Source organism: Notolepis coatsorum (genome assembly GCF_963971535.1).
Source record: "Notolepis coatsorum genome assembly, chromosome: 3".
NCBI lineage: Eukaryota > Metazoa > Chordata > Actinopteri > Aulopiformes > Paralepididae > Notolepis > Notolepis coatsorum.
Genome location: NC_140167.1, coordinates 1,176,956 through 1,203,987, shown reverse-complemented (window position 1 = coordinate 1,203,987; position 27,032 = coordinate 1,176,956). Strand labels below are relative to the sequence as shown.

Below are 27,032 nucleotides of genomic sequence, written 5' to 3'. Positions count from 1 at the left end.
ATTTAATGATAATTTATTTACATCAAACCACACTTTCAGCTTGTATTACATCTACGGTGCCCAACATCCTGCCTAAGTGCCCTTGAGTAAGGCACTGAACCCCAAAACTGCAACTAGTAGGGATATGCAAATAGGCACATTTAAATAGCCTTGTGTACATTGACAATAAAGTAATAAAATAATCTAATATTTTGAATGAGATTATTAAAGATGGAAGATTATCAGTCAGAGGTAACTGAATAGAATAGAATAGAATAGAAATCCTTTAATAATCCCGAGGGAAATTCGGCACTACAGCTCTCTCACATTGAACAACAATAAACATTTAGGTAGTCAATAGCACTAAAATAGGAATAAGAATATATAATAATGTAAAAAAATAGGAACAAAATAGAATAAAGAATAAAATACGGTCCGGGATCTACATTCTTGTATGTATATACATTCTAAAATCTTAAATATACAACTATCCAGCCAAAAATATACATAAATATGCAGTAAAATGTTCAGTAATAAGTGTGAAAATAAGTGTGAAAATGTAAAGTGCACCTTGTTTTTTTACGTTTCGATTACAGACGGGCCCTTGGAGTCCGGTTCAATGCAAAGCGTCCAGAACTCACCCTGATGACATAGATGCGGACCAGGATGTTGATGGGGTCGTTGTGAGGGATGTTCTGGAACATGCCCATGGTGGCGTCCTGGCCCGCCTCCCGGCTCCCGTCATCGGTCACTTTGTACATGCACAGTGAGCCCTGAGGGACACAAGGGAACATGATGCACAGTGAGCCCTGAGGGACACAAGGGAACATGATGCACAGTGAGCCCTGGAGGACACAAGGGAACATGCACAGTGAGCCCTGGAGGACACAAGGGAACATGATGCACAGTGAGCCCTGAGGGACACAAGGGAACATGATGCACAGTGAGCCCTGGAGGACACAAGGGAACATGCACAGTGAGCCCTGGAGGACACAAGGGAACATGATGCACAGTGAGCCCTGAGGGACACAAGGGAACATGATGCACAGTGAGCCCTGGAGGACACAAGGGAACATGCACAGTGAGCCCTGGAGGACACAAGGGAACATGCACAGTGAGCCCTGGAGGACACAAGGGAACATGCACAGTGAGCCCTGGAGGACACAAGGGAACATGCACAGTGAGCCCTGGGGGACACAAGGGAACATGCACAGTGAGCCCTGGAGGACACAAGGGAACATGCACAGTGAGCCCTGGAGGACACAAGGGAACATGATGCACAGTGAGCCCTGGGGGACACAAGGGAGACAATTCCACGAAGGAGGGGTCCCATGAAGTGGACCTCGGCCCCATTATGACTCTTGACGTAGCCCGTGTATGTCGTTCTACGCTCAGCTGGAGTTCTCTTAGCTGCTTGGAAATGTCATCCGTTGTTGTCAATCCAGCCTTTGGTGTGACCAACATCCAAGGACCACCCCACCCCCCCCTCAACCAGGCAACCCCCCCACTCCCCGTGTTAGTGATATGCAGGGACCGGGGTTCCACGCGAACAACAATTATTGGCTTAGTTGGGCAAAGTATACGGCTCAATATCACTTACAGGATGACTGCTATGTTTGTGCGGCAGCCAGACCAGCTCTGGCTACGGCTCCTTTTCCCCTAAATGGGACCAACTCCCGTGATGCATCTGAGTGCATGTTAATGTCCACCGCTGTCACTGTAACAAATAGGTTCTGTCCCGAGCTCAACCTTCTTTTTCCCATCCCAAAGGCCATTTCATCACCACCACCCTCTACATTTGCACAGGGGGATTATGAGTGTTTCACAGCAATAAGGTCTGGGAAAAGTAGCCCTAGAGGTAGATTCCCTTATTGCACTTCCACTTGGGTGATGGAGGAGAATGACATTTCCTCATATTTCACTTCGGAGGGGGCTCCCTCTCGTTTGTCACAGCATGTTCCTACACTGTCTAACTTTGCGCCCCGTGCTAGGTCTGATGTATGGTGGGCTTGTGGCGCGAGGAAGGGTTTGGTACAGATCCTCCCCGCTGATTGGTCAGGCACGTGTAGTCCAGTGATGTTAGCGATGCCCGTGTTCATAGGTGAACTTGCTTCCATCGAACCCCTCACAGCTAATCATGTGAAGAGGCGTGGCCTCTCACCGCCAGGGCCCCCTGTTTCTCCCGTTTAGTTTGATTCCATTATGGTACCTAGAGGGGTCCCTGATGAGTTTAAAGCCAGGAGTGAGATAGCAGCGGGATTTGAATCCATTTTTATTTGGCCTACTATTAATAAGAACGTAGCCTGGATTAATCTAATATTTTTCAATCAACAGCGGTACTTAAATTTGACTCACTCTGCAATTGAGGGGGTGGCCGAGCAACTCAGTGCGGTTTCTCTTATGACGTGGCAAAATCGTATGGCGTTGGACATGCTGCTGGCTGAAAGGGGCGGGGTCTGCGTAATGATAGGGGTCAACTGCTGTACTTACATTCCAGCGAACACATCTCCTAATGGTTCTTTGGACTCAGAAGTTATTTGCTCGTATTTTATATTATAAATCTCCCATTACACTTGTTACACGTCCCGTACTCACCTTGTATTTAGATAGAAGATAACACCAGTGACTTGTTACACGTCCCGTACTCACCTTGTATTTAGATAGAAGATAACACCAGTGACTTGTTACACGTCCCGTACTCACCTTGTATTTAGATAGAAGATAACACCAGTGACTTGTTACACATCCCGTACTCACCTTGTATTTAGATAGAAGATAACACCAGTGACTTGTTACACGTCCCGTACTCACCTTGTATTTAGATAGAAGATAACACCAGTGACTTGTTACACATCCCGTACTCACCTTGTATTTAGATAGAAGATAACACCAGTGACTTGTTACACGTCCCGTACTCACCTTGTATTTAGATAGAAGATAACACCAGTGACTTGTTACACGTCCCGTACTCACCTTGTATTTAGATAGAAGATAACACCAGTGACTTGTTACACGTCCCGTACTCACCTTGTATTTAGATAGAAGATAACACCAGTGACTTGTTACACGTCCCGTACTCACCTTGTATTTAGATAGAAGATAACACCAGTGACTTGTTACACGTCCCGTACTCACCTTGTATTTAGATAGAAGATAACACCAGTGACTTGTTACACGTCCCGTACTCACCTTGTATTTAGATAGAAGATAACACCAGTGACTTGTTACACGTCCCGTACTCACCTTGTATTTAGATAGAAGATAACACCAGTGACTTGTTACACATCCCGTACTCACCTTGTATTTAGATAGAAGATAACACCAGTGACTTGTTACACGTCCCGTACTCACCTTGTATTTAGATAGAAGATAACACCAGTGACTTGTTACACGTCCCGTACTCACCTTGTATTTCCCGATGAGCCGGTCGTCGTCGCTGGCGTTGGGGTCATCGTCGTCTCCGTGTTTCCCCCGGTACAGGTTGAAGGTGTGGAGCCAGTCTTCAAAGTTGTCGTACTCGCCCTCCAGCTCCTTGGGGTATACCTAGTTGTTGGAAAAACAAAAATGTGCCCATTAGAAATATAAATTATCTTACAATCACACTTTAAACATGCTCTATGGAACTGAATTCAAACTAAAATGTATAGCTTATTTAAAGGTATAACCTGTAATGCTGTCAAACCTTTACCAGAGCCCCGCTTGGTATTGTGCTTTGTTTCCTTTTTTGTTTTTGGTCTGATATGTGAGTTGGAGTTTAGTAACTTATTATACTGTGAACGTCTCCAGACCTCTCTTGGCAGAGCCTGGGGTGTGGCCAGCAGTAGTGACTCCTCCCCCAGAGCCTGGGGTGTGGCCAGCAGTAGTGACTCCTCCCCCAGAGGCTGAGGTGTGGCCAGCAGTAGTGACTCCTCCCCCCTCTACCCACTGAAATCCAACCCACACATCAGACACAAACTGTAAACAAACCACAATACCATGTTGTCATCTTTTGCCTAGAGGTTGCTGTTTGAAATGACAGATTCTACCTTTAACAAGCTAAATCATGGAATTGAGCAGAGTGAGTCCAGTTGAACTAGAGGGAAAACCCTCCCGACAGGATGCATGAAACACAGTGGAGCTGATCTGATCGGACGCGACAGTGTGTCGGACACCCTGGTCAGACTTCTAGAGCATAAAATGTGAACGACACAAATATAAAACAGTGGCCCCTATAGTTGCTGCTGTTTAAACACGTGCAGTTACCTCTCATGGCCACCGGGCGGCACATTTATTAATTTTTCTTCATTGTTTTTAACCGTCTGAATGTGTGCAAGACCATTTAATTTACAGTCATATTAAAGCTGCTGCACTATGGAAGAGTGGCACCCTGGGTCCGCGAGAGGTAACGGCACCCTGAGAGGTAACGGCACCCTGAGAGGTAACAGCACCCTGAGAGGTAACAGCACCCTGAGAGGTAACGGCACCCTGCGTCCCTGAGAGGTAACAGCACCCTGCGTCCCTGAGAGGTAACAGCACCCTGAGAGGTAACAGCACCCTGAGAGGTAACGGCACCCTGAGAGGTAACGGCACCCTGAGAGGTAACGGCACCCTGAGAGGTAACGGCAACGGCACCCTGAGAGGTAACAGCACCCTGAGAGGTAACAGCACCCTGAGAGGTAACGGCACCCTGAGAGGTAACGGCACCCTGAGAGGTAACAGCACCCTGAGAGGTAACAGCACCCTGAGAGGTAACGGCACCCTGAGAGGTAACAGCACCCTGAGAGGTAACGGCACCCTGAGAGGTAACAGCACCCTGAGAGGTAACGGCACCCTGAGAGGTAACAGCACCCTGAGGGGTAACGGCACCCTGAGAGGTAACGGCACCCTGAGAGGTAACGGCACCCTGAGAGGTAACAGCACCCTGAGAGGTAACAGCACCCTGAGAGGTAACAGCACCCTGAGAGGTAACAGCACCCTGAGAGGTAACAGCACCCTGAGAGGTAACAGCACCCTGAGAGGTAACGGCACCCTGAGAGGTAACAGCACCCTGAGAGGTAACGGCACCCTGCGTCCCTGAGAGGTAACAGCACCCTGCGTCCCTGAGAGGTAACAGCACCCTGAGAGGTAACGGCACCCTGAGAGGTAACGGCACCCTGAGAGGTAACGGCACCCTGAGAGGTAACGGCACCCTGAGAGGTAACGGCACCCTGAGAGGTAACAGCACCCTGAGAGGTAACAGCACCCTGAGAGGTAACGGCACCCTGAGAGGTAACGGCACCCTGAGAGGTAACGGCACCCTGTTTAACACTTTAAAGGAAGGAAAAGGACACTTTAAGAAAATAACTTGTTGTGATTGTTGTATAGTAGAGTTAGTAACAGCAAGTATAGCACAGGGACATAGAAGAAAAACTGCACATTGTATAGGAATGTACATAGGATCCAGTGCCTTTAAGCGATTTATTAACATGTCTATTCTAGTTGTCTTTTTATTATTATTACTATTACTATTGTTTTATTGCACAATCGAAGCGGGCATGGCCAACTGCATTTCACTGTATGCCCTGGTATGTATGTGATGAATAAAACTCTTGAATCTTGAATCTTGAGCAGATAACACAGCGACATCAAATATTTCTCCAAGCAAGGTGACTTTGCACACAATTTTAGATTTGTGTGTAAACTGTTGGGAGGGTTTGCTCTTGTTCAACCCAACTTGTCCCAACTCTGTGATCTACTGCAGCTACAAAAGCAGTGAAATCTGTGAAAAAAGGTTTCCAGGTTTAAAGGTGCTACAGATAAAAAAATTATGTAGAGTGATAATTTTTTTTTAAATAAAACATCCACAGAGCTTTTAGAAAGGTGTGGAATAAAAGTACTGATCTTGCCACCAAAATATTATCGATTATTGAATTGATAATTTTAAGAATTTTGGAGGGTCCAAAATGCATTTTGTTTATTCATGTATCCCCTCCCTACTTCCCATGAATTACATGCTGACAGTAATGTTATCTATTGCACCTTTAAATACGTTTATTTTACTTTATGTAAAAAATATATTTTAACATTTTAACATTTAACATATTTTCTTTTACAATCACATTTACATTAAAAAAAAATTACATTTCAATTGTAATTATTTTTTAAAGATTTACATTAAACAAATTTGTTTAAAGAAAAACCACAAGATCATTGTTCTCCACCGTGAGGCTCTGGGTGCAGGTGAGGCGCTACCTTCATCTCGTCCAGTTTGGGCTTCTTCTTCTCAAACATGTCAGCGGGAGACTTCTTCTTCCTGCCCTTGCCTCTCTTAGTGCCTTTCACAGGGAAGTCATCGGGTTTGATTTCTGAGTACAGGTTAGGAGGGAGGGAGGAGGAGGGAGGGGAGGAGGAGGGAGGGGAGGAGGAGGGGAGGAGGAGGGAGGGGAGGAGGAGGGAGGGGAGGAGGGAGGGAGGGAGGGAGGGGAGGAGGAGGGAGGGGAGGAGGGAGGGGAGGAGGAGGGAGGGGAGGAGGGAGGGAGGGGAGGAGGGGAGGGGAGGAGCGAGGGGAGGGAGGGAGGGAGGGAGGGAGGGAGGGAGGGAGGGAGGGAGGGAGGGAGGGAGGGAGGGAGGGAGGGAGGGAGGGAGGAGAGGGAGGAGGAGGGAGGGGAGGAGGGAGGGGAGGAGGAGGGAGGGGAGGAGGGAGGGGAGGAGGAGGGAGGGGAGGAGGGAGGGAGGGGAGGAGGGGAGGGGAGGAGTGAGGGGAGGAGGGAGGGAGGGAGGGAGGGAGGGAGGGAGGGAGGGAGGGAGGGAGGGAGGGAGGGGAGGAGGGAGGGGAGGAGGGAGGGAGGAGGAGGGAGGGAGGGAGGGAGGGAGGGAGGGAGGGAGGGAGGGAGGGAGGGAGGGAGGGAGGGAGGGAGGGAGGGAGGGAGGGGAGGAGCGAGGGGAGGAGGAGGGGAGGAGGAGGGGAGGAGGAGGGAGGGAGGGAGGGGAGGGGAGGAGTGAGGGGAGGAGGGAGGGAGGGAGGGAGGGAGGGAGGGAGGGAGGGAGGGAGGGAGGGAGGGAGGGAGGGAGGGAGGGAGGGGAGGAGCGAGGGGAGGAGGAGGGGAGGAGGAGGGGAGGAGGAGGGAGGGAGGGAGGGGAGGGGAGGAGCGAGGGGAGGAGGGAGGGAGGGAGGGAGGGAGGGAGGGAGGGAGGGAGGGAGGGAGGGAGGGAGGGAGGGAGGGAGGGAGGGGAGGAGCGAGGGGAGGAGGGAGGGAGGGAGGGAGGGAGGGAGGGAGGGAGGGAGGGAGGGAGGGAGGGAGGGAGGGAGGGAGGGAGGGAGGGAGGGAGGGAGGGAGGGAGGGGAGGAGAGGGAGGAGGAACAGGAGGGAGGGATGGAGAGGAGGAACAGGAGGGATGGATGGAGGAGGAACAGGAGGGATGGATGGAGAGGAGGAGGAACAGCAGGGATGGAGGGAGGAGGAACAGGAGGGAGGGGGAGGAGCAGGAGGAGGGAGGGAGAAGAGGAGCGGTGTGGGTTGGTCCTGGGCTACATGCAGTTGTGACTGAGAGGAGCGGTGTGGGTCGGTGGGTGATGGAGGTGAAGCACATGCTGGACTGTGACTTGATTTGAAGGGTGGTAGTAGATAGTAGAGACTCACATGGAAGTACACAGCAAATACTGTTGAACAACCTAGTCGGATTTACACTAAACAACTCGTAAACATAGACAATGTCTGTTTCAATTACTTATCCCCTATTATTAATTTGAGCAATGTAAAAAAAAAATTAAAATACCATCATCACTATTACTACTGTCGACTACTACACTTACTACTGATTAAATCCTGCCACTCACTACTACTACTGTTATGACTATTGTCATTACTACTTGCACTTTGTTCTTTGTTCTATATTCTATTATTATTACTATCATTCAAATCTCAACTCAAATCTCACCTCTTCACCAAATATCTGCCTGACTTCCCTCTTTTTCCTAATTGTTCCTGTGATTTCCTTCCCCTTAGTTTGCCCCCCCCCCCCTCCTCTGTTAAGCACCTTGGGTTTCCTGAAAGGCGCTATATAAATTTAAGAAATTATTATTATTACCTATCCTACCTGTACCCACCCACCCCGCCCCCATGCTGCTATGACACTTGAATTCCCCCAAAGGGATTAATAAAGGACCACTTAACTTGACACTTAAAAGAGACTATATAATACGTTTCTAGTGTCGCGCCTCATTTGCTGTTTCTATGACGAGGTGTTTATCTTGATCCCAACTCTCTGGTCTGATTCAAGGCCCCTCACCTCCACTCTCTGGTCTGATTCAAGGCCCTCTCACCTCCACTCTCTAGTCTGATTCAAGGCCCTCTCACCTCCACTCTCTAGTCTGATTCAAGGCCCTCTCACCTCCACTCTCTAGTCTGATTCAAGGCCCTCTCACCTCCACTCTCTAGTCTGATTCAAAGCCCTGTCACGTCTCACCTCCACTCTCTAGTCTGATTCAAGGCCCTCTCACCTCCACTCTCTAGTCTGATTCAAGGCCCTCTCACCTCCACTCTCTAGTCTGATTCAAGGCCCTGTCACGTCTCACCTCCACTCTCTAGTCTGATTCAAGGCCCTGTCACGTCTCACCTCCACTCTCTAGTCTGATTCAAGGCCCTCTCACCTCCACTCTCTAGTCTGATTCAAGGCCCTCTCACCTCCACTCTCTAGTCTGATTCAAGGCCCCGTCACGTCTGATTCAAGGCCCTCTCACCTCCACTCTCTAGTCTGATTCAAGGCCTGTCACGTCTGATTCAAGGCCCTGTCACGTCTCACCTCCACTCTCTAGTCTGATTCAAGGCCCTGTCACGTCTCACCTCCACTCTCTAGTCTGATTCAAGGCCCTGTCACGTCTCACCTCCACTCTCTAGTCTGATTCAAGGCCCTCTCACCTCCACTCTCTAGTCTGATTCAAGGCCCTCTCACCTCCACTCTCTAGTCTGATTCAAGGCCCCTCACCTCCACTCTCTAGTCTGATTCAAGGCCCCATCAGGTCTGATTCAAGGCCCCGTCACGTCTCACCTCCACTCTCTAGTCTGATTCAAGGCCCTGTCAGCTCTCACCTCCACTCTCTAGTCTGATTCAAGGCCCTGTCAGCTCTCACCTCCACTCTCTAGTCTGATTCAAGGCCCTGTCAGCTCTCACCTCCACTCTCTAGTCTGATTCAAGGCCCTGTCACGTCTCACCTCCACTCTCTAGTCTGATTCAAGGCCCCTCACCTCCACTCTCTAGTCTGATTCAAGGCCCGTCACGTCTCACCTCCACTCTCTAGTCTGATTCAAGGCCCTGATTCAAGGCCCTCTCACCTCCACTCTCTAGTCTGATTCAAGGCCCTCTCACCTCCACTCTCTAGTCTGATTCAAGGCCCTCTCACCTCCACTCTCTAGTCTGATTCAAGGCCCCATCAGGTATCACCTCCACTCTCTAGTCTGATTCAAGGCCCTCTCTAGTCTGATTCAAGGCCCCGTCAGGTCTGATTCAATGCCCTGTCAGGTCTGATTCAAGGCCCCGTCAGGTCTGATTCAAGGCCCTGTCAGGTCTGATTCAAGGCCCGTCAGGTCTGATTCAAGGCCCCGTCAGGTCTGATTCAAGGCCCTGTCAGCTCTGATTCAAGGCCCTGTCAGCTCTGATTCAAGGTCAGCTCTCACCTCCGTTCTCCGCTGCGATGTCCTGCTCCTCCTTGTCGTCCGCCTCAGCCATGGCGGCCTCCTGAGCCTTGAGGATCTGCAGGATCAAGAGAAGAGAAGATATTCCTTTATTATATTATTATTATATTATTATTATTATTATTATTATTATTATTATTATTATTATTATTATTATTATTATTTCCCCTTGGGGGAAATTCAGGCATCATAGCGGCATGGGGGAGGGGGGAGGGGGGAGGGGGGGTACAGGTGGCAGAAGACATGATACAGGTCATATAATTATAGTACAGTGTAGAATTAAACATTTGTATACAATAAAAATAGCCAGTGTAAACAACATAACAATATAATTAACTCTGGACATGCGCCTATGGGCAAGTAGGCAGTGTAAACAGGTCAAGGTGCAAGACGAGGATGTTATATTATATGTACGCCCTCTCAGTTATAATTGCCCTACAATAAATATAGTTACAATATATATAATCTAATAATCTAATATCAAATCTATATATAATTTAATAATGCTAAATGTAAAAAAAAAAAAGCTAAATATATGCTCTGATGAAATAAGTATACAGTACACACACAAGGTGCAGTATGCATACGGTATGTATGCCGCGATATGCTACTGTTATTCCACACTGTGCATGGGAACGCTTGGAAGACTTTGTTTTATTTTGTGACATCATCCTTGTAATCTCTTTACGCTTATTTTATAGATACATACATGACATACAGATACTGTGCGTTAATAAGTCAACGTTTCTTACTGCACAGATTATTTTGCTCGTTTCAAGACCTTTAAGCAAGTAGGCTATTGCCATAAAAAGTTCCTCGTTTCAAGATAGCCCAATGTATTTATTTTGTATCTTATCTTATCTTAAACTGCACGGGCAAATTAATTTCCCCCAAGGGGATCAATAAAGGAATAGCTTATCTTATCTTAAAATGTACCTCTCTCAAACCCCGCCCTCTTTTCTTGATCCTCCAATCAAAGGTTGTCTGACAGGGAATCAACAGTTGTGATTGGAGGATCAAGAAAAGAGGGCGAGACGTGAGACTGCAGGTCAATCAGAATCTGGAGGATCAATTCTACTGTTATTCCAAACTGTGCATGTGAACGAGACATTGAAGATTATTATTATTTTTTTTAATCTTATCTTATCTTAACCCTTTCACTGCCACAGGACAGCCGGTTAACCCTTTCACTGTGACAATACAGAAGGTTAGCCCTTTACTATCACACAACCGACGGCGATGCTCCATCATTCATAATGATGGAGCATCACCGTCGGTTGTGTGATAGTAAAGGGTTAACCTTCTGTCGTGTGGCAGTGAAACTAAATTGACCCTCAGCCGGGCGTGAGATAGGTCAGAGGTCAGAGGTCAGTCAGAATGCTGTTTCTCCAACGCCCACCTCCATCAAGGTGTCGATGGAGGCAAAGTACTTGGACCACCAGTCCAGCATGCTCTCGTCCAGCTCCTCCTCCTCCGGCTCTTCTCCCTTCTTCCTCTTCTTCTTCTTCCCCTTTCCGTCCTTTTCGTCATCCTTTTTTCACAGAGAGAATTTGTCAAGACCTCATCAAACGTCATCCTTTTTTTCACAGAGAGAGTTTTCTAAGACCTCATCAAACGCCATCTTTTTTTTCACAGAGAGAGTTTTCTAAGACCTCATCAAACATAATTTTTTTTTTTACAGATACGTTTCTAAGACCTTATCAAACATGTTTTCACAGAGAGAATGTTTACTTTCCGTTTCTTGAAGTGACCAAAACAATTAAATGCCTTAACCTGTTCCACCCCAGGTGAAAATCTGCATAAAATGTATACCTAGGTAAATGGAATATTGCTCCACTTCTACAAGGGCTATTTGCATATTCTTGGTATCTAGGAACATCTATGGACCTCAATGAATGTATTCTCAGTGTCAGAAATATTGTGTCTATTACTAGGCTTGCTTAAATTCTGATGAAACAAAGGAAAATATGAATTATGATTTTTCTTTTCATCTTTGACAGTGAATAAAACCATGATAATAATGACCAAACTTAAAAAACTGCCACTGAGCTAATTCAGTACCCTCTTGAGATCATGTGTACAAAAGATCTAAGGAAATTAATAAAGGGAAGATGATAAAATTGAAGGTTTTGTATATACAGTACTGAATTCTCCCATCCGGACCAATGCAATTTGAAATATTATTATAGAATATAGAATATATGCTTATACAATACCTTATTATAGCCAATTCGCACATTTATATATATATACATATAGTATCTTTCAAATGGCCGAGTTCAATTTGGATATAGTATCACCAGGCATGCGTAATAACATATACAGATATTTAATGTAATCGACTGTACTTTTTTATTTCTCCCACAGTGTAATCATTCTGTAACTAATTTCAGATCTGATTCTTCCTACATGATTACAATAGTGTGGAGAAACTGACTGCGTTTCAATATTTGTCAAAAACGTTACCTTTTGTAGCTTATTATCGCGAATCATAACAATTATTGATATGATTTCTTCAGAACGCCGAACTTTGAACGTCCACAGAAGACCACAGGAAGTGTAGTTTTGAGAAATGCCGACACTGGCAGAGAGCTGGCGAGGCGATCTTCAAAATGGCCACAAAAAAACTACAATTCCCATGGTTCAACATTTCCATTTCCGGTTCCGCGTCAAAAACGCGACTGAAAAATAAAACCTTAAAATGATAAAAACTCACTTTTAACCTATTGCTAAACTATTGCCAACCTAACGTTTTACATTCTACATGTATTTGTGACATAGTAGTGATAATAATACTTGAAAACGTTTGATTTTAAAAATGCAAATTTATTGCATCACTCATAAAAATATTAATATATGATAATAATGTCAAAAAGGGGTCGGTACCGACCCCGTGGGGGGGAACAGGTTTCATCTGAATAAAATTCTGTTCTGAATCTCCCCTCGGGGATAAATAAAGGTTTTCAATATTAAATTTGTGATCTAGTGAAATAGAGATATTCTCATGTTTACCTCAACTTTGACCACAGCATCTGAGCCCTAGGAGAGAGAAAAAGGATGACACAGAAATGTGTTAGCTTTATAATTAAAATAATATATAATAATAAATATATAATATATATAATCATTTGTTTTTCATCTCAATGTTAATCTGGTTGTAACTTACACAGTCCAGTTTGACCACAGTCTCCACCTTCTTGAAGTTACACTCGGGTTCCAGGTTGACAACAATGATCTCCTCTAGAAGACGTAAAAGGACACGTTTTCCTCACGTATGATAGACAGACAGTAACGAAGACATGAAGGCATTAAATGTTCAAACTGTTTGATTCCTGGTATGAACACGCAAGGAGGGATACATCCATGAAACAAGTGTGATCATTAAAGCTGCAAGGATTCTTCTCTGACAGCATTTTTCACATTTTCAAAACTTCTTATGGCCATCTGTCATCAGAAGGTCTCGTTGAGTCATGGTGTCCTACTCAATTTGATTGATTGATTGATTGAAAACTTTATTAACAGATTGTAGAATGGGTACAATACAGTACGGCTCAATACACACAATTGTTAAGGGGATGCAGACCAGAGAAAGACTTTCATCTTGTTTACATCAGGGTCCCCCATTTTCAATTCATAATGACATTTATGACATACACAACATACAGAAATACAGATATATCATGACATTTATGACATACATGACATACAGATATACAGTACTGTTACATTTGTGACATACACGATATGCAAATATACAGTACTGTTAAACAGAGATCCTAATAGAACAATCATCCCTGCTATCAGAAGGTCTCGTTGAGTCATGGTGTCCGACTTGAGAGATATCGGTGTTTTCAATGTATGTAATGTATATTGGGGGAGATGACAGCAGCTGGAGGGGCCGGGTCAGAGAGGTTTAGCAGAGGGTGGTGGAAGCAGTCAGTGTGAGCAGCACACCGAGCAGTGAGCAGGGTGTTTACATTCCATCAAGAACATCAACAAGATGATACGAACAGCAGGCACAGGAGCGAGGGAGAGAGGTTTGACATTAATGGAACAGACGGTTAAAATGTGTGTTTAAAGGTTAAAGCAGTTGTCATGGCAGCGGCACATAGTAACCAGGAGAGGGGCGAGGCCGTTGTTGCTATGACGAAGATCCTATAAATCTGACAGTGTTGCCGGGTGTAAGGCAGACCAAGAGAAACTAGGGCAGACCAAAGAAACGAATCCCACGGGAGAGAAGACACCATCAGAGACTTTGAGACGGCTCCCTCCTATCATCACAGAGAGGGGGGGGGGGGGGGAATGCCACATCATCATTAGCTTCGGCTAACACGAGGAGGGTTTTGGCTCACGACAAAGCCTGAGCCACTATTGTTTCAAGTTTCAAGTTTCTTTAATAGTTGTCACACAGAAGTACAGAATACTTTTATACAAAATGCTTCTTACTGTTACGCTCCAGAGACTGTGCTAAACAAGATAAGTATGAAATAAAACAAAATATTGGACTGAATAGATAGCAATGACAATACGATCTGACAACATCTGATTATGAGGTTCTGTTTATTTAATAAACAACGCTCTTCCAAGAAAGGTGCTGTCAAGGTGTCGAATTCTTACGAAGGTGGTGAATTATTATGGTTGTGGATTGCATTAACGGGGAAAGATAAGGATTGTACAGCCAGTATGAGAAGACATCGGAGAGAAACAAACACAACGCAGAGGTCAGTGGATGGAGAGGATAACACAAGCCAAACAGACGAAGACGTGATACTGGCTGATTGATCAGAATCCAACAGTTGTTGCCGTTGACAGCCGGATTGCAGATCGAGATTAGATTAGGTTGAGACGACGATGCCAACGGTGGTTAAAGACAATGGGGCTGGAGACGGGGAGTGCCATGGCCATGACAGAGGCCATGAGGGGGCACAGCAACCGAACCGAGCGGAACCATGGACGCCAGACAACGTTGAAGAAAAAAACTTGAGTGTGTCTCACGCTAAGGGTCTTAGCTTTATCTAACCTCGCAAGCCAATAAAAACAAACAGATAGTGCATCCGTAAATAAGTAGCGACAGAGAAGCCAGCTGTAATGTGTTTTGAAGACACAGAGGAAACAGTCACGGTGTAGGAGTGTGTTTTGGGACAGGCAGAGAGGCAGAGTGGTGTTTTGAAAACCGAGAGGGGTTTTATCTACAGAGAATGAAAAACAAACGGGGCCAGGGTAGAAGGAGTGTAAATGCGAGATGAGGGGGGGGGGGGGGGGGGGGCTGAAATCAGACGGGAAAATTGTTATGGCGGGACTGGTATGACAAGACCGTCGCCTGGAGACGGCCCACCTTAAACTGGTCGCTGTGGTCTTAAGACGGCCGGAATTTGTCATGACGGGAGGAAAGCCGATCGGGGGTTTACCTTAAAGTGTGTATTATGTCCGATAAGCAAGAGTTTAGTCCGGGAGAAGCGTCCCCTGATATGGATAGAAAAGAGAGGAAAACAGCTGTGTTTTTAGGCCTTGGAAGGAAGGGCAGCGGCCGTTTGTTTGAGAGAGTAGCCATTTGCACAGAGCCACGAGGAGATAAGAACAGATAAGAACCAGAGAGTGACACGTCAGCTAAAATACTCTAGACTGATTTTGGCCGCCATCTAGGGGGGGCAGTGGGATAATGCAGGCAAATATTTGAAGATAGGTCTCTACTACCCTCTAGTGGAGAGAGGGGGGTAGTGCAGGGGAGTTTATGGAATAAAGATGGGGGAGTGATTCAAGTTAAGGGAGTTTGAATTCCAGTGGGGCCTTCTCACACCTAATAAATAGGCAGAGTTTTCAGACGACACAGTCACCAGAAGAACTGGTGCGCGCCGGGGGCCAACCTGGGACGAAGATAGGGCGACGAAAGTGGGGATCGGTTAGCTGCTGGTGTCACGACGGAAGACGACAAACAGGGACAGATATGCGTGTGGAGAAGGTCGTAGACTAAGAGAAAAACAAGGGAGGTCGAGTGTGCAGAGGACAGCTGGTGTTGTTTTTCTGCTTTCAGAGTCTAGAGATGACCAACAGTGGTGGAGACGACCCTCGACCAGGAGACAGACTGGAGATAGGAGGCAGCTGAGCAGGGGCCAGGCACCGCAGCCTGGTACACAGATCATCTACGACGAGAGGGAGGAGACGGCGGCGGTGGGAGAGCAGAGGTGGAGAGGACAGCCCAGAGACACTGAGGCAGTAGCAGACCAGAGGAGACACGTTTGCCTAGGGGACCGCGCCCTGGAACGGGGACCAGCTCAGGAAGGGAGCCGTCTCAGGAAAGGGGCCCTTGCCCTAGAAGACGGGACCGGCCCAAGATGGGGGGTGTACTGTAATAGAGGGAAGGGAGCGCCCTGATTTGACGTTGGGTGTACCTGAGTAAGGGGGGCCAAAGGGGTTAGGTGTGTTGTCTGAAAAGTTGCAAATCTGTGTCTCTCTCTTTCTTCTCTCTCTCTCTCCTCCCTGACCGTTGTTTATCCCTGCTGGTTTAGGTGTGATGCGGGTACAGATCCATTAATGAGTATGATTGAAAAAAACCAAGTGGTCTGTTGATTCTGAAGGTTTGATTAGAATCAAAGGGGGGAATGAGAGATATCGGTGTTTTCAATGTATGTAATGTATATTGGGGGAGATGACAGCAGCTGGAGGGGCCGGGTCAGAGAGGTCGAAATGTGCATGGTTTTACAGCTGTTCCAATGTAAACGTGCCTTCCTCCGTGCACTTTCGCCCGCTCTGAAGTCGGACTCGGTGTGGACGGCCACGCGCCCTGTTCTCGCACGAAACCCGCAAGTGATTGCGCCCGCGCCCCTGGTGGGGTCCCGGTGTGACTCTAGGTGCAGCTTGTAGGGGCCAGCCTACCTGACGTAGAGTAGTTGTTCGCCTGCTTGTCTGCTGGGCGGTGGATGAACTTGCGCAGAGAGGTGACGGCGTGGGAACCGACCAGGGTGTAGCGGCCGAACGCCCTGCAGTCCACAACCCGGATGTTGAGCGGCGGGTGGAGCAGCTCGTTCTCAGGCAGGTCCTGACGGAGACACACAGAGTTAATAACTAACCCTAACCCTAACCCAGGCAGGTCCTGACGGAAACACGCGGAGTTCAGTTCAAGTTCAAGTTTCTTTATTAGTTGACTTGTCATAAAAAAATACACAATACTTTTCTATGAAATGCTCTTTTCTGTTATGAGCTCCTGGGAGTGCTAGATAACAATAGATAAAGAGTAGGGATGTCCAATATTATCGGCCGATATTGGCATTAAAATGCGATATCGAAAATGATCGGTATCGGTTTTCAAAAAAATTAAGAAATCTTTTTTTTTTACATTTATTTAACCTTTATTTACCCAGGCAAGCAAGTAAGAACAAATTCAGATTTTATTTATTGTCAAAAGTATGCATAATGTTGTGTTAATTCCACGACAAGAGATATGTAATGTTAATTACCTGAAATTATTCAATTTTTTGGGGGGGGAAACCCTGCATATATCGGTATCGGTTGATATCGGTATCGGAAATTAAGAGTTGGACAATATCGGTATATCGGTATCGGTAAAAAAGCCAACATCGAACATCCCTAATTAAAAGTATAAAATAGAAAGTCAAAAGTATGTAAGCTAAAAGTGTTCAGTCAATATACGTACAATATACAATACAGAGTAAAAAAAGAGTAAACAATAGTTAAAGGTTCTATGTGTCTTCTAGTGTTGATACATCTGAAATACCACTTTTTTTAGGTGCTATAGATAAAAAAGAAGTATGTGGAGTAAAATAAAAATACATCCAGAGCTTTTAGAAAGGTGTGGAATAAAAGTATTGCTTTTCTCCCTCAAACATTCTTGATTAATGAATTTAACATTTAAAAAATGTTTGGAGGGTTGTTGTTTACATGTTGCGTGCGTCATGTACTGTATCCCCCTCCTACTTAATGTACTGTAGCCCCTCCCTACTTCATGTACTGTAGCCCCTCCCTACTTCATGTACTGTAGCCCCTCCCTACTTCATGTACTGTAGCCCCTCCCTACTTCATGTACTGTAGCCCCTCCCTACTTCATGTACTGTAGCCCCTCCCTACTTCATGTACTGTAGCCCCTCCCTACTTCATGTACTGTAGCCCCTCCCTACTTCATGTACTGTAGCCCCATCCCTATACTTCCCATTTCCCCACGTGGAATGCACCTGATTGGATAAGTGAGACGCTGGTGCTCTAGTGTGACATCTAGTGGCTGAATGTTATCTATTAACACCTTTAAATAATCCCATGAATTGTGTGGATGAATTGTAAATTATATTTTATTTCCTCTTAGAATCAATGCTCTTTCTGTCCATCTTGATACTAGAGTTTGAACTCTACTGTTGTACTTGTTGTAAGATGTCTCTGGATAAAGAGCATCTGCTAAATGCCTAAACATTTTATAAATGTAAATCATTGTAAAAAAAAGTATATATTTGAGTGATGCATTACCACTTCAAACCACTTGACCAGTGTGCTGAAGTTGGGGTTTTTCCTGTAGTTCTGGATGAGGGCAGACTGGACCCCTTTCCCGGCACATTCGATGTCGACGCGGGGCCGGTCCACCTGGGTCAGGTTGACCCTCTTCAGGTCTCTCAGGCCCCAGAACAGCACCTGGAGAGGACGGAGTATGATGATGATGATGATGAAGACTTTATTTCAGACTCAAGGTCCATATTACACATATACAACACAACAACAAGAATACAATAACAAAAGAAACAAGGCCAACAACATAGATTAAAATACATTAAAATACATAAAGGCATCGGTTCCAATGTTTCACTTAGTTTTACATCACTAATGGCACCTATTATCTTGTTTTTCGACTCTAATAAACGACACATATCAGGTTCCTCAGCAGAGCATGGAAGGTGGGGACATCTGTGGTCACAAACATATAACTCGCACTAGTCCATCTTGGGAGCTTAAGGAGGATCCTAAATGCATCATTATATGCTGCTACCTGCAGTTTTTATAAAACGGAGTACAATAGGCTCTGAACAGGCTTATTTTTACATTGTCTGTACACATATAACATTTTCGTGCCAGCATATTATCACAGATTATCATGGATTATCACTGATATCAAAACCACTTATCATTGGTTCCAGACTTCACTGAAAGGTTACTTCACAAAGCAGGATTCACGCAGGTATCCAGATAATGTTCAGAAGATATCACTGAATAACTTCTGATATCTTTAGTTCATAATTCACAATTATCAATATGTATGAATGAATGACATTCCTACACAACACAACATTAAAGTTTAGCTTTACAAATTAAAATCCTAAAATGTTAAGTTATACTGTTAAATCTTCAAAAAAAGGTATCTGGCTAATTATAGGTAAACCTGCTTTTGGTGAAATACTCTGCGTCTGTTTCTCAATCCTGTCAGGATCCGCTTCCACAGCCTGGTCCCATTCCCCCTCCACCTCAGAAAGCCTGCCCTGCAGCCCCCTCTAGTGGTAGTGGAGTGTTCCCGCTTCTATCCCTTCTCCCTCTGTTAGTCCCTATTCATATGTGTATTCTCCTAATGTCTTTATTGTTCAATGTGTTCTCCGTGGTGTTGTCTTTGTTACCCACTCTGTTCCCTGGTCTGGTCTAGTGTGTTGTCGTTTGTATTTGTATAGATTGATATTCAGTCCTGTCATGTTATATATTGTTGTCATTGTTTGTCTGTCCAGGTGTGTCTTGTTAGTAATTAGTCTCCCTATATATTCTGTCTGTTCCTGTCACTCCCCGGTCGGTTCCTTTACCTATCCTGTCACATTCATTGTAATCTGCCAGCTTATGCTGAGGTACTGATTATTGTTTTGTTGTTGTAGTTAAAGCCTTGTGAAGAACAAGTAAAGCCTTGTTTCAACTACCCCCCGTTGTGTCCTGCCTGTCTCTCTCTCTCTCGTTCCTGTTATTGCTATTGGGTCCACACCAACAACGAATCCTCACAAATCCAATACGTAGCATTAGAACAATACGTCGCGTTAACGCAGCAGCTGTGAAGGAGCTCCTCACCTCGATCCTGTACTTGCTGAGCACCGGCCTGATGCCCAGTGGCACGGGCAGGATGGGGCCGCGCTCCAGGTCTGTGGGTCCATCGATGGGGGGCAGGTCCGCCTTCCCATTGGGGCCGATCTGAACACAAGTGAATCACAACGATACACATTTTAATATAACATTAGGATTATATGATCGATTGACTGACTGACGTTGATTTTTCTAGTCAAACGTGACGCGCGTGATACATGCAGTGTATGCTTATCATTTATTGGTCGGTTGACATTTTAACCCTTTCACTGCCACACGACAGAAGGTTAGCCCTTTACTATCACACAACCGACGGCAATGCTCCATCATTAGCATCATTAGCTCCGCATTTGCGGAGCTAATGATGCTAATGATGGAGCATCGCCGTCGGTTGTGTGATAGTAAAGGGCTAACCTTCTGTATTTTCACAGTGAAAGGGTTAACCGGCTGTCGTGTGGCAGTGAAAGGGATGACACTTCTTCGACACGCTGCCTGGGGGAGAGGCGGGAATCGAACCGGGAACCTAGAGATGCCCGCTCCGCCCACTCCACCTCCTGAGCCACTGACCTGCAGCAGTTCGAAGGCCGCCAGCATCTCGCCCGCGCTGCAGTTGCCCCGGTAGATCTGGTAGTACTCCAGCTGGGGGGGGAACCGCGGGGGGCCGTAGTGCTCGTCGGCCATCTTGACGATGGGCTTGGCGAACGTCCTGCCCATGAACTCGGCTTTGCCCTGGAATTAGAGAAAAAAAGAAGCATAAGCAGAGACGGGTTATAGACCTTTAGGGATGAAGGCCCGGACGCCTGTAGCCTTTCTCCAACGCGTTCGTGTTTCCGCGTCTCTGATTGGCCAGGTCATGTGATATATACGCACAATCGTGGGACCGCAAGTTTCTACACTGGTTAAGCTTAGGCGCTCTTTCGAAGTTGGTTAAGGTTAGAGTTTGTCTTAGAGCGTGACGATAGAACGCCTGCCCTGATTCCAAACTCTAACCTTAACCAACTGCGAAAGAGTCGCCTAAGCTTAACCAGTGATAAACTAGGCGTTAGGTAGTTTGCAGGCTGTTCGACCCGGAAATAGGCGCAGAACTTGCCGTCCCACGATTGGCGCACATGTCACATGACCTGGCCAATCAGAGCGCAAAACGGGAACCCGGAAACACGGACGCGTTGGAGAAAAGCTACACGCGGCCCGGGACCACGAAACATGAATTCTGAGTTTTGAATCATCTGAAAGAGTGGTGTTTATATATCTTTTTTTCTTTTTTTTCCTACCATCTCCAATCCTGACGAGTCGCGGTCAGCTGTTCATGTTGTCATGGTTTCACAATAACTCAATCCAACAGAAAAATAAAAAGGCGCCCGTGTCGTATCGTTGATCGTTTTGACGATACTGTACCGAGAGGAGGAAGCCGTGGCTTGACGAGCACACGCTCCCCGGTAGGAGTATCGACAAAAGGAGCAATGAAGACAAAAGAGCTAAATAATATTTTTTTTTTGGAAAAAACAAGCAAGATGCCTAATAGTAACATAACCAGTGAACTGCAAAACAGGTTGGATTTCTCTGATAATAAATTCTCTTTTTTTGGAAAGGGTTACGCAACGTTGTGGGTTTTCTCTCCCGCTCTCTTGCAGTCAGTGGTTACAAAGAGTCCGAGTCGTCTCTCGGCGACATACAACGGGCACAGCTTGCCCACGTTAAGGAATGCAAGAAGCCTAAGGCGACCGAGGACACCCGCTCCGGCTGTAAGATCGACACAAGAGTCCGCCGGAGGGTTCCTTAGTCCTCCTGCATGCCTTAGTCACGGTACATTCTCCTCGCCACACAATAAGGTGCCTCCACAGGCGATACGGGGTCACACTCTACTTATCCAAGGGGGGCATCCAAAACAATGGGCGATCAGGGGCAAATATAGAATAGTCAGTTAACAAAAGCATTCTTTCAAAATGTTATTCATATTCATACTCATAAAAGCGCAAACATTTCTAACAGACTAACCAACCGACAAACTTAAAAGGAACACAGCAACATTTTGGGGAATAAGCTTATCGTCTTCGCCAGAGAGAGAGACAAGAAGATAGAGACCAGTTTCCTCTCTGTGTGTTCAGTAGAAAGCTATCTGGCTGCACGTTAGCCTAGCTTAGCACAATGAATGGAAGCGGACAGTGCCGGTTAGTAGGTGTTAGTTGGACAATGCCTAGGCTAACCGGCACTGTCCGCTTCTATTCATTGTGCTAAGCTAGGCTAACGTGCAGCCAGATAGTTATTTTTTTTTCTTTTTTTTTTAACTTTTTTTTTTAGCGTTTATCGCTTTTCTGGTCAAGCATGACCGACAGTTGCAGGGTGAAACGGGAGAGAGAGCAGGGGGAGACATTCGGCAAATGACGGCGAGTCCGGGAATCAAACTCGGAGTCAACCAGATCCGTGACGCAGCACGGAGTCCCGCGCGAGCGCGGTAACATGGTGTGCTACTGGAGCACCCTACCAGATAGCTTTCTACTGAACGCACAGAGAGGAAACTGGTATCCATCTTCTTGTCTCTCTCTGGCGAAGACGATAAGCTAATGACCCAAAATGTTGCTGTGTTCCTTTAAAAAATACATGTTGTGTGATATAATATACAGATTGATTAAAAAAAACACTTACATCATTCAAATGCAGGAACTTGTTTGCATTTGAATGACGTCTTTAGGGCCTTACATTTCAAGTGGAAGTCAGACAGACTGTCTGAGAATCCGAGCTATACGTGACGTTAGACGGTTTGTTTATTTAACGGACTGTGGTCAGACTGGCTCCGGTCGGAGCCGCCGCGCCGCGCTCACCACTGTGTCCTGGTCGTAGATCTCGATGACGATGATGGGGGGGTCGTCTCTCAGCTCGCAGGCCTCCCCGAACAGCTCCACGTTCTCGAACACCATGAGCTGGTCCCAGGTGGGGCACAGCGTCTCTTGCAGGACCTGCGGGAAGATTTTATTTGATTTTATTTTATTTTAGTGATGGATTAAAAACACACAACAAGGATCCAAAGGATAACATGAGAAAAGAGTAAGACCCTTATTTCCGTCATGGTCCCAGGGCTGTTAGGCCACAACAAAAACACAACAATGACACTGACAAAACACATACATTTTAAAACATTAGAAGTCTAACCTATAGCAAACATTTGATATCACACAATAACTAAAAACTGATTGGAAACCCATTCAAACTATAGGGGGCTATTCCTCTATTCTGTCCATGAGCCACTTCCTGACGCTTCTCTTGAAGCTGTGGAGGCTCGAGCTCTGCTTGATGGGGAGAGGCAGCTTGTTCCTCTTGAAGCTGTGGAGGCTCCAGCTCTGCTTGATGGGGAGAGGCAGCTTGTTCCTCTTGAAGCTGTGGAGGCTCGAGCTCTGCTGGATGGGGAGAGGCAGCTTGTTCCTCTTGCAGCTGTGGAGGCTCGAGCTCTGCTTGATGGGGAGAGGCAGCTTGTTCCTCTTGAAGCTGTGGAGGCTCCAGCTCTGCTTGATGGGGAGAGGCAGCTTGTTCCTCTTGAAGCTGTGGAGGCTCCAGCTCTGCTTGATGGGGAGAGGCAGCTTGTTCCTCTTGAAGCTGTGGAGGCTCGAGCTCTGCTTGATGGGGAGAGGCAGCTTGTTCCTCTTGAAGCTGTGGAGGCTCCAGCTCTGCTTGATGGGGAGAGGCAGCTTGTTCCTCTTGAAGCTGTGGAGGCTCCAGCTCTGCTTGATGGGGAGAGGCAGCTTGTTCCTCTTGAAGCTGTGGAGGCTCGAGCTCTGCTTGATGGGGAGAGGCAGCTTGTTCCTCTTGAAGCTGTGGAGGCTCGAGCTCTGCTTGATGGGGAGAGGCAGCTTGTTCCTCTTGAAGCTGTGGAGGCTCGAGCTCTGCTTGATGGGGAGAGGCAGCTTGTTCCTCTTGAAGCTGTGGAGGCTCGAGCTCTGCTTGATGGGGAGAGGCAGCTTGTTCCTCTTGAAGCTGTGGAGGCTCCAGCTCTGCTTGATGGGGAGGCAGCTTGTTCCTCTTGAAGCTGTGGAGGCTCCAGCTCTGCTTGATGGGGAGAGGCAGCTTGTTCCTCTTGAAGCTGTGGAGGCTCCAGCTCTGCTTGATGGGGAGAGGCAGCTTGTTCCTCTTGAAGCTGTGGAGGCTCGAGCTCTGCTTGATGGGGAGAGGCAGCTTGTTCCTCTTGAAGCTGTGGAGGCTCCAGCTCTGCTTGATGGGGAGAGGCAGCTTGTTCCTCTTGAAGCTGTGGAGGCTCGAGCTCTGCTTGATGGGGAGAGGCAGCTTGTTCCAATCCTGGGCTCCAGAGAAAGTAAGGGAGCACTGGCCCAGTGTGGAACTGAAAGAAGCAGGCTTCAGGTTTGCTATGCTTGCTCTAGTTCTGTGGTTGTGGGATTCACTGACCGGGGTGAAGTATTCAGGAGGTATCTAGGGGACCTAAGAGACGCGTAGCAGGAGTCGTTCTTTAGGCTGCGTTCACACTGCAAGCCTTCTCGATTTAATTTGATATATTGCTCCGATCAGATTTCTTTGTTTGGCTGTTTACATTTTTTATTTTTTTTACGAGACAGTACCCCCGAAATTGCCTTTTTGCTTTTTTTTCTCTCTGCGATATTGAGATTTTGTTATATTTTGCTTGCTTAACATGTCTTATTTCAAACTAGTGGCAATAAAATATCTAAAACACATAATTAGTTGTTTATTTTACTTAATGTTGTCTGATTGTGTCCATAGATCACAATTACAATACAGAACTTTGAGGCAGTTTCCCCCCCCCCAAATAAATTCGTACACGCAAGAGATAAAATGTCCCATTTCCCTAGCACCTACACACACCCATGGCCGTAGCCATAACTATTTGTAACTATTCAACTATTTGCTCATTACCAGTATGGTATTGTTTAAATTGTACAGCTTTTTGCACATCTTTGTCAGGGAATTCCAACTATTCTGGACCTGAATGTACCAGTTAATTGTAATCATCTCTCTCTCTCCTTATGTCTAGTCAAGCCAGGTTGTGGAGGAGAGAGACAGGGATGAACAGGCTATAGACTACTTTGCCAGTCCTGAGCCTGCTATGATGCAGGTGTTTTTACATCACCACCCAAAACAAGATTCAGCCAAGAGCGAGTGAGTACACTGGTACACTTGTCCATGGCACTTACTACCCAGCTTTGTAGTGGGTTGGGGGAATAGTACAGTAGGTACGCATATTTAAGGGGACCGCAAGGATGGTGTACTGGTGGGTGGTGTCCGACTAATTATGGTGGGCCGGTCTGGGCCAAAAAAATAAATGGTCCTCCCTAATTTCTAAACCCTGGCTACGGCCCTGCACACACCATACTTTCCAAATGTCTTCCTATCTATACCCTGCTTCTTTTTGCAAATGGGGTTTGTTGATATGTCATTCATAGTCTGATTTATACCAGAAAACATGGCTAAAATATATTTGTTATGACTGTAGAGTCGACAGCATTTCCTGATTTATGGGATGATAAAAAGACAGAGCCACAATCCCTTCTGTAAAAAGTTAAATGTGTCAACATAATGAAACAAATGTTTTTTTATCTGGCATCATCCAATGTGTGATGTCTATCCTGCCGACATATGCAAATTAGCTCATATTTAATTATGTATGGCACACTTTGCAAATATAAACATAAAATCTCCGAAAACGTGCAATACATTTTTTCTTAGTTGTTATGTACATAACAAACTGGGAAAGTTTCATAGTGATATCTATACAAAAAAAATATGTTTGCCTATTAGGAGGTACAGTACTGTCTCGCCTTAAATGTGGCCAATATCAGATTCCAGTGTGAGCCGGTTACACGCTCCTGAACTGACCCGCGTGCGCAAATTAACAATAAAGAAGATGAAAATTGTGATAAATGTCAATGTAGAGTGACGTAAAAGTCACATGAACGTCGCGTGACCGTTCAGACTTGAGGTTGCGCGTTGCGAAACAAATCTGACCTGTATCTGATTGAGGAACCACATATTATTATGAAAGCGGCCCGAATCAGAATTGAAAAGATCAGATTCCATGTGAGTGGTGCCGTTCACACTGTCGTGAAACAAGATTTGGGCCACTTTCGCCTGCAGTGTGAACATAGCCTTAGACCAGTGGTCCTTGAACGTACACATTTACACGCGTGTTGGGCAGATAGGACACGCGTGTTGGGCAGATAGGACACAGCTGTGTGCTGATGATGTACGGTAATGTAGATCCATGAGGCCAATAATCTAGGTTCTGCTACAGTGAACGCTTCCTAATCTGATTAAATTATTCATCAAGACAAAATACGCAATCGTCACGCCACGGACACGCGGTGCAACTCGGGTAACTCAAGTACAGTGAGAGGTCGTTTGCGTCCTACAGTACGTGGAGCGTTTTCCATCCACATTGCATTAATGTTTACTATGGCGCCGGTACTGTACTGACCCAACATTTCCCTTAGTCATTAAGTCGCGACCCAAATTTTCTAACACTCTGATTTATTTAAAAAAACAAAATATTTGCAGTAATACACAATCTTTCATGCACTGTTAAAAACATGAAATAAACACAAAAAAGTGCAACAAAAGTGCAACTAGGGCTAAAAACCCAATGAAATAAAATAATAATAAATAATATTATGCTTCTTAGCAGATTTCTTAGCTTAACATAACAGACCTAAGTTTGGGGGAACTAAGGGGATAACTGGGGTTGCAACAAAAGTGCAGCTAGTGCTAAAAACACAATGAAATAAAATAATAAAATAATAATAAATAATATATGCTTCTTAGCAGACTTCTTAGCTTAACATCCCAGGGAACTAATGGGATAACTGGGGATGTTGTTTGCTCCTGACATGAGTCTCAAAGTCTGGGGTGATGGTAGACAAAGCAACTCCGAGGTCATGCTCAATGTCCAATCTGTTCCTCTGCTCTGTCTTCAGCTGGACCAGAGCTGAGAAGCCACTTTCACAAAGATAGGTAGTGCAAAAAAAAAAAAAATCGAATTATTATTATAATATTTTTTTTTTTACACACACATCCGTGACCCACTCAAAATGGCCCCGCGACCCATTTTTGGGTTGCGACCCACCAGTTGAGAAACACTGCTCTATACTGTCCTCCTGGGGGATCAATGAAGGCATCCCCCACCTCTGTGACCTGTGACCCCCAGGGGGATCAATGAAGGCGTCCCTCACCTCCGTGACCTGGCTCTGTGTGGAGAAGAACACCCGGGCGAAGGGGTCCGACAGGCCGGTGCTGTCGGCTGCAAACAGGCTGCGGGCCTGGTACATGTGGACCCTGAGCTGGAAGATCTGCTTCACTGTGGAGGGAGAGAGGCAGGGAGGGAGGGAGGGAGGGAGGGAG

The 27,032-nt window shown here is 46.0% G+C and overlaps 1 protein-coding gene across 1 annotated transcript in view; it reads right to left on the bottom strand.

Moving 5' to 3' along the window:
* The window catches only part of LOC311225102 (otoferlin-like), a gene marked incomplete at both ends in the record, with an annotated part of 96,148 nt that overhangs the window by 41,093 nt on the left and 28,023 nt on the right, over positions 1-27,032 (bottom strand). The window contains 13 exons of the mRNA XM_084310307.1: positions 621-752; positions 3,385-3,522; positions 6,190-6,302; positions 9,612-9,687; positions 11,029-11,160; positions 12,642-12,668; positions 12,796-12,869; positions 16,503-16,665; positions 18,102-18,263; positions 19,668-19,787; positions 20,247-20,408; positions 22,499-22,633; positions 26,864-26,988. Coding sequence (XP_084166433.1) covers positions 621-752; positions 3,385-3,522; positions 6,190-6,302; positions 9,612-9,687; positions 11,029-11,160; positions 12,642-12,668; positions 12,796-12,869; positions 16,503-16,665; positions 18,102-18,263; positions 19,668-19,787; positions 20,247-20,408; positions 22,499-22,633; positions 26,864-26,988 — 1,559 coding nt within the window. The remainder of the gene's footprint in view (positions 1-620; positions 753-3,384; positions 3,523-6,189; positions 6,303-9,611; positions 9,688-11,028; positions 11,161-12,641; positions 12,669-12,795; positions 12,870-16,502; positions 16,666-18,101; positions 18,264-19,667; positions 19,788-20,246; positions 20,409-22,498; positions 22,634-26,863; positions 26,989-27,032) is intronic.